This window comes from Prionailurus viverrinus, unplaced genomic scaffold, assembly GCF_022837055.1.
Source record: "Prionailurus viverrinus isolate Anna unplaced genomic scaffold, UM_Priviv_1.0 scaffold_39, whole genome shotgun sequence".
Classification (NCBI taxonomy): Eukaryota; Metazoa; Chordata; class Mammalia; order Carnivora; family Felidae; genus Prionailurus; species Prionailurus viverrinus.
This window is the reverse complement of record NW_025927607.1, coordinates 4277825-4291195: the sequence shown is the minus strand read 5'-3', so window position 1 is coordinate 4291195 and position 13371 is coordinate 4277825. Positions and strand designations below refer to the sequence as shown.

The following is a 13371-nucleotide window of genomic DNA, read 5'->3' as shown; positions in this document are numbered from 1 at the left end:
CTGGGGGCACAGGGCACCTGCCACCGGATGGGGATTCCTTTCTCATCCCCATGTCTGCTGCAGGAAAAACCCAATCAGGACAGGGCTGCTGTCGGGACAAAGGCCACGTCTCCAAGGTGCCCACACGGCCCTGTCCAGCCTTCTCTGGAAGAGCCTCCCTCCACCCACCTTCCACTTCTGGATTCAGACCCTCGGCCCCCTCAGCTCCCGTGTGCGTCTCTCCTGGTGTCCGTGAGCTCACAGGGCGACGGCCTCCGGTCATCCCCGTGACCCCAGCGGCCTCCAGACGTCCCCCACGACCCCAGCGCACTCAACCGTGCTGGCCGGCACCTGGGTGAGTGACGGGGGGCGAGCCAGGCCGACCCCTGCCCTACACAAGGTCACGGGCTGTGGGTGTCCACCTCCGCTTGAGGCCCTCCTCCGGGGGCTCTTAGGACCGGTGAGGATGTGGAGGCACGGGTGCAGCTGTGATCGAGTAGAGCCGAGGCTGCATGTTCCGGAAGTCTTAGGAGAAGCTAAGGGCGCCTGGGCAGAAAACCCAAGTAAGGGGGCAGTTAAGGGCCAGAGGGCCAGAGGGGGCCAAGCCAAGAACAGGAGGGGGTCGGGGTGCAGAGGCCACGCTTGGATATGCATCTGAGGCCCCCAGACTCTCAGCACACGTGGAGCCCGTGTGCCTACGTCGTGACCTTCAGTCTTCCAGGTCAAGCCCTGGCTGTGCGCTCCAGTCATGTTGGTGCCTTAATCTCTGTGACTCTGATCACAAGTTACGAGTAATAAGCCCTGTGGGTCATGGGGGTTGCCCTGGCGGTGTGGGGGTGCGGTATTTTGCAGTGCGAGATCTGGGGCAGGGTGTATGGTGACAGGGCCCCTACACACTGTTTTCAGCCCTGGGGAGGCCCTAGGCAAGGAACTGCCCCCAAGCAACCCCCATGAGGGCACAGTCAGGGGCCAGACTCTTCCGCCGCCCACCCTACACACAGTGAGGACAGATGACCAACGATCTTTATTGAGTTTCCACCTGCCAGGGGCCTGTGGGGGTTGCAGCTCATTTGGGAGGTGCCGTGGGTCCCGAGTCCACATGGTCTGCTTCCAGGAGGTGCCGCTCGAAAGGAGAAGGACTTCCTGGGCCAGGGACGGCAGCCTTCCTGCCCCCCGGGGGCCCTGACCGACAGCAGAGTCTGTTTGCTCCTGGTGCCTCCGGCGGCCCCTCCGGGAGGGCGGGACACAGGCAGCCAGGTCACAGCTTGTTTCGGGAGCAGCGCTGCAGAGCCTCCTGTAGGGCCTGGATCACTCGGTCCACGTTCTCCCGGGTGGCGTTGCAGCCCAGCAGGCCGATGCGAAGCACCTGCAGGGGTGGGGGAGGGTCCGGGGCAGATGTGAGCCCCGCCCTGAGTGAGGTCTAGGCAGAGCCAGGTCCCCTCCCCCCCCACCCCGGCTCCGAGAGCTTCCCCCAGTTATACAGGGAGCCCCCCTCCCTCCCAGACCCAGGCAGGGGTGGCTCTCTTCCCTCTGCACGCACAGAGCTCCAGAAGGAAGGTCAGGATGACGGTCAGTTACAGGTCACTCAGAATCGCCCACTCAGTGGGCACAGCCAGACCCAGGCCTGGCGCCTTCAGCCTGGTCTGCCCGCTCAGAGGGAAGGACATTCTGGGTGGAATTGGAGGGGCCACACCCCACAACCTCACCAGGGTGAGGGGGCGAAAGGGGGCAGGAGAATTCATTCGCCCGGCTCCCCCTGCAAAACCCCTGGGGTTCAGAGAAGGATGTTCCCGTATGGGTGCCCCTGCCGTCCTGGGGAACCGATGACCGCCGACCTCGGCCTGGGCCTGGCGCATGTGGCGCTCCATGTGGGGGTGGAGAATGTAACTTCCGTGGCAGGCGTGGCCAGCCCTCACCCCTGGCCACTCAGAGCAACAGCTGGCCCCTTACCTTCCCCATCGAGGGCCCAAGGCCGCCGGTGATCTCGATGTCAAAATGGTCCATGACATAGTTGACGATGTCCCTCCAGTCGTAGCCAGCGGGCACGGCCACCGTGGTGACAGTGGGCAGCCGGAGTGCCTGCGGGACAGGCCCAACTCAGCCTCCTCCACGACAGCCTACGGCCAGCACCACCTGACCTGGCCCGGCCAGCCCTGGTCTCAGGCCCCAGAGGGGCGGGCAGAGATGGGGGAGGGCACGGAGGGAGGCAGAAGGGGCCCAAAGACACGGGGGTCACCATCTCTCCTGTTTCCTACTGAAACCTGGACTGGCTGGCTAGTCGAGCGGACCCTCCGCCCTCCACCCCCGCCTGGCTGGACTGCCGGGGCTCCGGTGGCCATGGGCATCTTCCGGCTCAGAGATCGCCCATCATTACTTTAGGCGGGGAGGCTGTCGGGGAGAGTGGGGTCACTGAGCTAAGCATCCTAAGATCAGAGGCCAGGCCACTGTGACAGTGAAAATGACCACCCAGGTGACCCAGGACTCTGTGTCCGTTCAGAGGGGGCTGGGTAGGAGCTCTTCCCTCCCCGACACCCTCTGCCTCTCCCCTCTCTACCCTGCCCCTGCCCCTGCCCCCTACCCTCTGCTCTCTGCCTTCCACCCTCTCCCACTATCTCCCACCCCCTACCCCCCACCCCCCGCCCCCACCCCCTTCCACCCGCCCCCTGCCCCCCACCCCTTGTCCCCTACCTCCTGCCCCCTACCCTCTGCTCTCTGCCCTCCACCCCTCTACCCCCGGCCCCCTGCCCCCTGCCCCCTGCTCTCTGCCTTCCACCCCCTGCCCCCTATCCCCCACCCCTTGTTCCCCCACCCCCATCCCCACCCCCTTCCACCCGCTCCCTGCCCCCCACCCTTGGCCCCCACCTCCTGCCCCCTGCCCTCTGCTCTCTGCCCTCCACCCCTCTGCCCCCCGCCCCCTGCCCCCTGGTCTCTGCCTTCCACCCCCCCTGCCCCCTATCCCCTACCCCCTGCCCCCCCACCCCCTGCCCCCACCCCCTTCCACCCACCCCCTGCCCCCCACCCCTTGTCCCCTACCTCCTGCCCCCTGCCCTCTGCTCTCTGCCCTCCACCCCTCTGCCCCCTGCCACCCACCCCCTGCTCCCCGCCCTCTGCCCCCTACCCCCTGTCCCCCACCCCCTGCCCCCTGCCCTCTGCCCTCCTTACTGGATCCTTCACGAACAGCTGCAGGCCCAGCCCCTGCAGGCGCCCATGCAGATATGCTGTCACCTCCCGGTGCTGCCGCCAGCTATTCTCCAGGCCCTGGGAGGGGAGAGGACACCCAGTGGGCAGGGCAGGGGAGGGCAGGGGGGGTCCCTCCTTCGGTGGCGAGAGAGGGGAAACTGTGTCTCATCCATAGTGGGGGGCAGCTTCAGACTACGGAGGGGCTCCTCTCCTAGCCTGGACTCTGATCCCCATAGAGACCCCTGAGTCCCCAGATTCGGGGCCCCGGTTCTGCCCCAGGGGCCAGACCTGGAGCCACCTCGGGGCAGTGGAAATAGTCTGGGCCTGGGGGAGCAAGTGGGGGGCCCAGCCACGGGTTGGAGCCTTGTGGCCCCCGGAGGGTGTGAGGTGGGATCACCTTGCTGCAGGTGGGACGCTGGCCAGGGGAGAGAAAGGGGCTTCTGAGTCACACGCTGTCCTGTCTCCCGTCTTCCCCGTGCACGGACCCCACAATCCGCTGTCCTCACCCCTCTCAGCCACACGCCCCCATGGTGCGCGGCCAGCCTGGGTGCCGGTGACCCCCCCAGCTCACGGGACTCCTCAGCTCCTGCTGGCCGGGCCCTGGGGTGCCGGCTCCATGAGCAGGCACGGAAGGGCACACAAGGCCCACACAGCGTGCAGCCTCCTGGGGAGGCCGGCCACTCATGGCGCTCTTCCCGCCTCTGGGCTGCTGGCTGCAGGCTTCCCGGGAGACACCGGGATGACCCCAGCTATGCTGGGGGCAGTGTCTCCTGTCCTCTGTCCCGCAGGGCCCACACACTCTGTGCCCCGAGAGCGTGGTCATTGCACCGGACAAAGACACTCTCCTGGTCACACCCACGTGTCCCCGCTTGGCCCCTGCCCCACCCCAGGAGCTGGAGGGGGCTGCGGGAAAGTGCTCTGTCCCCCCCCAGGACCCCTCTGCCCGCAGCCGGCCCTCCCACCCCTCTCCCCGCGCTCCTGCACGCAGCCCACCCTCTGCTGCAACGCCCCCTCTCTCTGCTGCTCCGTGGACCCGTTCTTCCTTCGGTGCAGGCCAGGCCCACCCGGCAGACCGCCCGGCACTTAGAATCCCTCCCATCTGTGTCCTCAGAAGGGCTTGAGGGAGTCAGGAGAAGGGGCCTCTGAGAGGCCACCAGCCTTGGCACGGAGACTCCAGGGAGCTGAGAATGCTTCCCTAGGGGTCCTGCACCTGCCGAGTCCCTGCTCCACGCGGCTCTCCGCCCCACTCCCCTCACCTGTTCCGCTATGAGGGCCAGACTCTCTCTCAGGCTGTACAGGCTGACGACAGGGGTCGTGTGATGGTATCTGGAAGACAGGAGGGGACTTGGTCCAGTGTCACCGGGTGGGGGGTGGCCAGGCCCCCTGACAACGGGTCTAGCCACTTCCCAGGGGGCTGCTGTCTGGCTTGGGGGTACGGACTCAGCTGGAGAGGCAGCTAGGGCTGGGGAGGGCGAGGCTCAGGGCAGGGACACTGGCCCGATCGCCTAGGGCTGGCTCCCCACCCAGCCTGTCCTTTCCGAGAAGCTGCTGTGCCCACTGAGTAGGGCACACTTCCTGGTCCCCTAATCCCTGTGTGGGTTACAGCGAAAGCCTTTTCACAAGGAGCCCCTGGCTGAGCCCCTCTTTTTGAGAGGCGGGTAAGCCGAGGCCCAGGAATGGGAAGGTGTCTCAGGGCCAGGCCCGGAGCGTCCAGAGGTTCCCTGGGTCTGGGAGGACGGGGCCCGGGGCAAGGGTGGTAGGGGCTCTGCTGCTGGACCTGAGCTCCCAGGCCAGGGAGGGGTGGGCGAACCGAGTGGGGGCATCGATGGCCTGACTCTGGTGAGTCCTGCGGCTACAGCTGGGGCGTGGGCCCCGAACCCAGGGTGTAAAGCTGACGAGAAGCTGGGTGTAGAGAGAGGTCACCGCCACGCCCCGCCACCAGATATGGCCCTGGCCCCGGCCCTGCGGTCCTCACATCCTGGGCTTGCCGTCACAGCCCCAGATGTTGGCCAGCCACTTCATGTCCAGATAGAAGGAGACGGGCTTCGTCTTCCGAGTGTAAATCTTATTTCTGGGAAGGAAGGAGCTGCGTGAGTGCCCGCCTGTCCGGCTGGAGCGCCTGGGGGTGGTCTCGTCAGGCTAGCCTGCTCCGGGGAAGCGAGCCAGAGGGGCAGGTGCCCCCAGGACCCCTGTGTTTGTGCTCAGGCCCAGGTAGGGTGTGTGTCTTCCCAGCCGCTGCACCTCGGGGGGCCAGGCATGGCTGGGGACCTCGGCTCCTCTCCTCCCAGGCCCCAGGAATGCAGCCGATCTTGAAGCTTTAAATACACCTGTTCTCCAGACGGGCGTGACAGACAGGGCCTCTACCCGAGCTCCATACTCAGACCACCAGCCGCTTCCTGGACCTTCCCGCAGGCGGCCACAGACGACCCCTGACCCCATCCGAGACTGTCTCGGTGCCGCATCCCTGGGCCCTCCCCCATCCCGGCCTGGCCTGGCTCAGGGGCTGGACACTGGGGACCGGGGGCACCGGGGCTGCTGGACAAAGGTGGTCCACACCCGCCCCGTCGAGCAGCTCGTGCGTCAGCTCCTGGGCGCTGAGCCAAGGGTGGAGGCATGGCAGACAGGCACTGGACCCCCAGTCCTTGGCTCGAGGCTGGGGGACTTCCAGAATGCCAGGCCCTGCACCCTCACACACAAGCCCAGGCTCCATGAGGAGAATCTTCTGGAGGCCAGACTGGCCAGGCCACCAGCCTCACACCGGGACCTCACCGTGCCCTGGCTACCCCCTGCCCTATGAACTCAGAGCTTGGGCACATCTGTCCAGGGTGGGCACCTGTCCAGGGTGGGTGATGGACAGGCCAGAGGTGTCTCTGAGCACAGCCCCTGAGCCCTCCCTCTCTTGCTCTGACCTCCCGCTTCAGGGGCCTTCCGGCCTCACTGCACATCCACCTTAGGTCAGGGGCCCAGGAGTCACCCACTTGGCCTTGTCACTGAAGGAGATGAGCGAGGTCCCTGGAGGCGAGTTCAGGACCTTCTGGGAGCCAGAGTACAAAACGTCAATGCCTGTGGAGAGGAGGGGCGTGTGCTCCTGGGGGCCAAGCTCCGCCCCGGGTGGGATCATCGCGGGGGTGGGGAGGGTGCCCACCCAGACCAGACCCCAGCAAGTCGAACAGAAGTTTTGGGCAACCTGGGGACCTGCAGCACAAGTGCTGTGTGAAGCAGGCTGGACGGTCTTGTAGGAGTGAGACCCTGACCTATGCGACGTGACGCCCTCTCCACGTAGATGGAGTGAAATTGCAGGCCACCCGCCTACGGTCGGCTCGGGTGGAGGAACCCATGCGTGGCGTCAGTGTTGTGAGCGAGCGTGTGGCAGAACACAGGACGAAACAGGTGTTCTTGCCACATCAGGCGGCCGCTGAACCGTCGCGAAAACCGACAAGGTCACCACCTGAGATTTACGCTCTAGGTGGCTGTGAAGGGTCTTGGCACAGCACAGGGTTCACGTCGACCGCCTTGCAGGCCCTGCAGCCGGGGCCTGAGGGAGCTGTGTGCACACGTCCCCAGCGGCCTTGTCTGTGCAGGAGCGCCCTCTGCAGTTTACTCCTGAAAGCGTCAACCCAGAAGGAGCCCAGAGGCCCACTGACAGGAAAAGGGTGAGCCTGGCGTATTCACGCAAATTCAATCCTGCGAACTGAAACTGACGGGTAAGGGCCTCGAACGCCCCGAGCGAGCGGCGTTCGCCGACACTTCCCTGAGGTCCACACCCTCCACTGAGGACGGGGAGGCAGGGACAGGGACGGTGCGGAGGGCGTCCCAGGTTCCAACCCTGGCTTCTCGGGGCTGCACTGTCACCTGGGATCTGGGCTGGAGCCTCCTCCCTGGCACCACGGGGACCGCCAGCCCGGGAGGAGCAGTGTGGGCATTCCGGGGACAGCCCTGTCCCCTCCCCGAGCCCTTCCTTTCGGAGCAAGGCTCTGAGGGCCAGCCCAGAAATCTCCCTTTTGACGGCCCAGAGCGCCCTGATAAGAAAAGATTCTGGAAGAAGCTTGCCCGATGGAGCGGGGGAGGCGTGGCTGTGGCCAGGCCCCACCCCCTGTGGATCGGGACTTTCTTCTGGGAGGAAATGCTGGGCCCGGAAGGCTTCTCCAGGCTGGCCGGCAAGGCGACCCTGGAAACAGTGCTTGCTGCGTGTGACAGGCCGGTGGGGACCCTGAGGCCCGGCCTGACTGACAGGGGCCCTGACACTTCTCCCATCCAGCCCTGAGGGGCTCTGAGTGCGGCTCCAGACTCTGGGGGAGCTTCTCCACCTGCTCCCCGCATCGGGTCCGCAGAGACGCTGGGGTATTGACTAGTCCATGGGCAGGTCCTGCCTCGGCGAGGAGACGAGCATCCCCTGGGGTCCTAATCCGACGGGTGCGCTGCCCGCGGGCTTGTAGGCACTGCCTCAGGAGTCTTCCCCCCCAGGGCCCTCTGCAGCCTCCGGGCAGTGGTGGGGAGGGTGGCCGGGTGCAGGGGACACGCCTTACCTTGCTGGTCCATGTAGATGGGGGTCCCGCACAGGGATGCCACCGAGTCCACCAGGAGCAGGCAGTTGTACCTGGGGGCACAGGGCAGGACGGTGAGGCAGGAGAGGCTTCCTGGAGGGGCCGTGAAAGCCCGCACGGAAGCGTGGAGGAATTTTGGCCTCCCCCAGGGCGCCTCCTCCTGGAGGTTGAGACCTGCTGTGGACGGGCGTTGACACCCGCCCCTCAGCCCGCCCTGGTTCCCACACAGAGCCCGTCCTGGGGGTCTGGGAGTCGCGAGGGCCCGCCCCGGCGGCGTGTGGTCCTAGGGCGGCTGGGGCTCTGCGCACTCAGGCCCACAGGCCCGCGTGGGGCCCAGGGCTCAGGGACTGGTCCCTCTGGCAACAGCATGTTGGCCGTGTATCCAGAGCCCAGAGGGGACAGAGTCCAGAAACAGCTGAGCTGGAAACTTTGACTCTCTTCCACCTCCACACTTTCTTAGGAAACGAGAGAGGCATGGGGCCACCTGGCTGGCCCAGGCAGTAGATGTGTGGCTCTTAATCTCAGGGTCATGAGTTTGAGTCCCACGTTGGGCACCGAGGTGACTTAAAAAATTCTTTTGAAGCATAAAGAGTATCCCACGCTGGGCATGGAGGGGACAGGGGGGTGTCCTGAGGGTCCCAGCCCAGGCTTGGTTTACTGGACAAGACCCCGGGGGACGGGCTGTCCTGGCAGGGTGAGCCTGCCTGGCTGCGGAGAGCTCCCTCCTCCCATCCTGCGGTCAGCTCTCCAGAGCTGAATCCCACTGGACTACACCCGAGGTCCGGCCCGCCCCTTGCCGCGGTGGGGAGGCTGGAGGAGGGTAGTGGAGGTGGGAACTCCTGGTCCTGCCCTCAGCTGGGTGGAGCCCACCCAGACGCAGTGCGGAGCGAGGAGGACCCCGGGACCGACTGCATCTCACTGTGCGTGACGGAGATAGGGGAGCCGGGTCTCCCCTGCTGCCCCCTGGCCCGGAGGGGCCTGCCTGCACCCCCACGCCCAGCCGGACTCTGAGATGTGCTTGACTCCGCCCCCCGGCACCGCCCCCTGGGCCAGGCTCACCTGTGGCAGAGCTCCCCGCAGCCATCCAGGGGCTGCAGAACGCCGCTGGAGGACTCCCCCTGGGTCAGGAACAGCAGCACCGGCTTGTGCTGGGCCAGGGCCTGAGTGGGATGGATGTGCCAGCTGTGGGCACAGCCAGAGGGGGTGGGCGCCTCCCCGTGGGCCCCCCAGCCCCTCCCAGAAAGACTTTCCCTGGCGAGGGCAGGGCAGGATCTGCCCCCCTAACACTCCTTTCCTCCCCGTGGATGGGACAGATCTGGGCGGCGGAAACTGGATGGGCCTCATGTGCTGAGCCCGCGTCTGGGCTCTGGGAGGTGGGCTGGTTCTGGGAGGAGAAGGACTCCCCCCGCCCCCAACCAGAGACAGAGCCGGAATGGGCCCAGCCTCTCCTGCCTTGTCCTGTTGGGGCCCGGTGAGGTCAGCTGAGTCCCCAGGGTCTTGGCTGGTTGGGACGGACCTTTCCCGACGGGGAGGGCTGGCATCCTGAGTGTCAGGGCGTCCTGCTCCCACCTCCTGCCTTCAGCCCCTCTCGCCCAGCCCACAGAACCGGGCTCCTGACTCAGTTTCCCTGCCAGGCAGCCTCCCTATCAGGCTTCCCGCCAGCCCCTAAGTACTGGAACGATCCTCCTGTGCACGGTCCCCTGCTCCGGGGAGAGCTGAGGGTCAGCCCCAGTCTCCCAGCCCGAGCCCCCTTGGCCAGCCGGCCTCCTCCCCTCCCTAGGGCCAGCGTGCCCCACCCTACCTCTTCCAACTCTTGCAGAGTGTAGTGGTTTCCAGGGTCCTTGATCATTGGGTGCACGCGGGCTCCTGGGGGCGGGGGCAGCGTGAGAGGTAAGCACCCTCCACCCCGGTGTGGAGACCGGGGGTCTGTGCTGACCGCCCCGGCCCGCGGCCGCAGGGAAGAGGAAGTGGGGTGTGCTCAGGGAGCTGAGGCTCCGGGGGTGCACGGGATGAGAGCGACCAGGCTCAGCTCCTCTGCCCCCGCCTCGGGCTAACCTCCCCGAGCCCAGCCGGGCTCCTCCCTCGGCCAGTAGACAAGCATTTGTACAAGGCCTGGTGGGTGGGCCGCGCCTCAGCAGCGTGCGGTGATGGGCTGATGGAGCAACGGACGGACGAGTGAGGCTCTGGGAAGTAGGCCTTCGTCCCGCTCTCCCTCTCGGGCCCCTGCGCCCCCCTGCACAGCGGCTCCAGAGTCGGTGTAGAAGGAAGGAGGCCGTGGGACCACCGAGCCTCAGGGGGGAGCCCAAGGCGGGGGTGCGGGTGGGGGCCAAGAAGGGTCTCGCCCGGGGTGCGCAGGGGTCAGGCGGGGCCTCTGGAACGGGGGAGCCTGTGAGGTCCGCTAGGGGCCCTGGCCTCTGCCCGACGCCGCCTCCCCTTGAAAACCGGCGTGTGAACCGAAGGGGACGGGTGAGGGGTGGGGGGCTGTCCATTAACCAGGACCGAGTGCGGCCATGTGTGGAGCTGACCGTGCAGGATGTTTCCAAAGGCCACGATCAATCATTAAACCCGCTGCACACTCCTGCTCTTGATTTCAGTCCCTCTTCAGAAAGTTTTACTCTGGAAGTGAACACCTCGTCGGTGCCTCTGTTTACTTGGCCGCTCCTGAGAGGCGGCTGTTCCTGAGACCCTGGGAGGGGGTGTCAGCCTCCAGAACCCTGTCCTGTCACAGAGCAGAAGTGAAGCCCGGGGACCCTGGGGAGCTGCGGGGGCTGTCTCGGGTTTGTGGGGAAACCTGAGGCTTGCCCACATGCTCTGGAAACAGCTGTCCTCAAGCTCTGGGCGACTGGGAGACGGGGGTCTCTCCAGCACCCCAGCGCCCACTTGGAGGAGGCGGCAGCGGGCCTGGCGGCTGTGGGTGCGTGAAGGGGACGGGCACTTACCCGCGGAGGGGCCACGGTTGGCGTCTGGGGCGTGTGCGGTGGGTCTGCCGGGCAGGAGGCAGGTGGGAGGCCTTGAGGAAGGATGGCTCGAGGGCCCACACCCCGCCCTCTGCCCCGTCTCTTACCGATGCGCTCCCCGATGTCCGCAGCCCGCTGCCCCCAGATGCCGTTGACCCCGACCAGGAAGGGGTCCCCTGGTTCCAAGATGTTGAACAGGGCGGCCTCCAGGGCGCAGTGCCCCGAGCCACTGATGGCCAGGGTGAGGGGGTTCTTGGTCTGGAACACGTACTGGATGCCTTGCTTGATATCATCCATTATCTGGGGGCCGTGGGCACGCAGGTCAGACCCTACGCCTCTGACCTCTCCCCCCTGAGGAGGACACTCAGGGCACCCACTGCCACCACCTACGTGGCCTACCTGGAACATCTCTTTGTGCATGTGCCCAATCATCTGCTTCCCCCCGGCCACCAGGACACGCGGAGCCAGGTTAGAAGGGCCCGGCCCCAGCAGCAGCCGGTTAGGGATGGACAGGGGCCTGAGCAGGGCCTCTGGAGGGGCCACCAGCAGCTGGCCGGTGGCCATGGTCCGTGCCCAACCGGCCACCTGGGGCCCCAGGGTCGCACTGGCCCTGGCCAGCGCTCGGAACATTTCCCAGCTGGCCTCGAGCTGGTGTCCGGAGGCCGGTCGATGGGCTCCCCCGCTGCACCCTCTCTGCCTTTCGTTGTTTGTCGCTGTTACCTGACCCTTTATTGACACTTCTCCTGCATGTCAGGGCCTGACAGCCAGGGTGTTGAACCCTCGGTCGGGGGAGGTTCCTTCAGAGTCCGGTCAATGAAAAACAGAGTTTGGCAAGCTGCCCTCTGCCCTCCGGCCCCTCCCAGCTCCTCAGCGGTCGGATGATGCCCGGCCCCAGCCGAGTGCATCCTGCTGGGCTCAGGGGTCCCCCGAGTTTTCCTTAAAGGACCAGAGAGCGGATATTTCAGACTTGGCAGGCCTTCTAGGCTGTGTTGCGGCCACTCAATCCTGCTGTGGCCGTGCAAAAGTGGCTAGAGTGGTGTTGCTGTGTGCCAATAAAACTTTATTTACAAATACGAATCGTGGGCCAGATTTGGCCCAGGGACCACAGTTTGCTGACCTAAGGGACAGGCTTAATTTGGAAAATATATATGCCCCATCTGTATAGACACACACACTCTCTCTCTCGCACACACACGCACACGCACATATACCCACCGAGGGCACAGTCATTCCTGATCCTTTTAGAAATAAGGGTCTCCTCGGCCTCTCCACTCCCGACGGCCCTGACGTTTGGTGTTCACTCACGTACCCAAGGGCACATCTGTCTGGGAGTCCTCCGCTAGCTAAGTCGACAGGTGGTTGGAATAAATGCAACGCTCGACTACTTGCGGGAAAGGGAGCCAGGCCAGCCGGGCCAGAGGCACCCGTGCAGTGGAGCCCCAGGTGCCCTGGGAAGCCAGGAAAGGCCGGAGCCCGACCTGGTGCTCCCTGAGCAGCACCCATGCCTCGCATAGTTTTCGACGGGGCCTGGTGGGAGCACGTGGATTCCTGCCGTGTTTAGGGCTCTGACGCCGTGGGCCTCGATCGCCGGGGACCGGAAGCATCGGGGCTTCCGCAGGAGACTTCACAGCGACCGAGGAGGCGGCACCCTCCCCCTGGGGCCGGGCACGCGACCTCCCCGTGCCGGCTCGATCCCCGGCCCGGCAAAGTCCCTTCCTTCAGCTCTTGTGGATGGGTCTGGGTTTGTCTGGCATCCTGGGAGCCCCGGGGACCCAGAGAGCCGGAGCCAGGCTGGGCCTGAGCACCCGGGAACCTCCACAGCCTTCGGAAGCGATGGTGGTCTGTCCATCCGACGGGCGAGGAAGCAGGCGCAGGAGCAGGCTCCACGCCCTGGGCAGAGAGCAGCCCGGGTGGCCCCAGGGAAGGTGCGGTCCCAGCCGGCCCGGGGCATGCCCGCCATGACAGTTGGCCTGGACTTCTCCAGCTCAGTGGGCCCTCCCTCTCCCCCTCCCCTCCCCTCCCCTCCCCTCCTCTCCCTTTCCTCCCCCTCCCCTCCTCTCCTCTCCTTCTCCTTCCCTCCCTCCTTCCCACCTTCCTTCCTTCCTTCCTTCCATTCCTTCCTTCCTTCTTTCCTCCTGCCCCCTCCCCTCCCCTCCTTTCCCTCCCCCTTCCCTCCTCTCCTCTCCCTCTCCTTCTTCCCCTTCCTTCCTTCCTTCCCTCTTTCCCTCCTCCCTCCCCCTTCCCTCCTTCTCTCCCTCCCCTCCTTCCCTCCCTCCCCTCCCTCTCCCCTTCCCTCCTTCCTTCCCTCCCCTCCCTCCCCTTTGCCTCCTTCTCTCTCTCCCTCCTTCTCTCGCCCCTCCCTTCCCTCCTCTCCCTCCCCTCCCCTCCTCTCCCTCCCCTCTTCCCTCCTTCCCTCCCTCCCTCCCTCCCCTCCTTCCCCTCTCCCAGAGCACTCACTCTCCACCAGGACCCGTCTGGCTGCTCCAGCTGATGTAGTATCAGCAAGAGGAAAAGTAGAAGCCCTAATAGGTAGGGGAGGAGTGGGGACTAGAGGAGTCCTGGGTGCTGGGAGCCGAGAGCCTGGAAGAGGGGAGAACCCCAGGGGGCTGCCAGGAGAAGGCCAAGTGGAGTGGGAAGCACTGGGGGCCTCGAGAATGGGGAAGGGTGCCGGTCCCAGGGCCAGGAGGGCAGCGAGGACGCAGGGGCCGAAG

The 13371-nt window shown here is 65.9% G+C and overlaps 1 protein-coding gene across 1 annotated transcript; it reads right to left on the bottom strand.

Annotated features, from left to right (window-relative positions):
* Window positions 1-988: 988 nt before the first annotated feature.
* Window positions 989-11398, bottom strand: AGXT (alanine--glyoxylate aminotransferase). Its single transcript, XM_047846558.1, has 11 exons — window positions 11060-11398; window positions 10768-10960; window positions 9505-9569; window positions 8763-8863; window positions 7686-7756; window positions 6138-6222; window positions 5135-5230; window positions 4416-4485; window positions 3142-3237; window positions 1930-2058; window positions 989-1345 (listed from the first exon to the last, which is right to left on the bottom strand). The coding sequence occupies exons 1-11, from the start codon at window positions 11288-11290 to the stop codon at window positions 1238-1240; spliced, it is 1245 nt and encodes a 414-aa protein (XP_047702514.1). The 5' UTR covers window positions 11291-11398; the 3' UTR covers window positions 989-1237.
* Between the last annotated feature and the right edge of the window lie 1973 nt (window positions 11399-13371).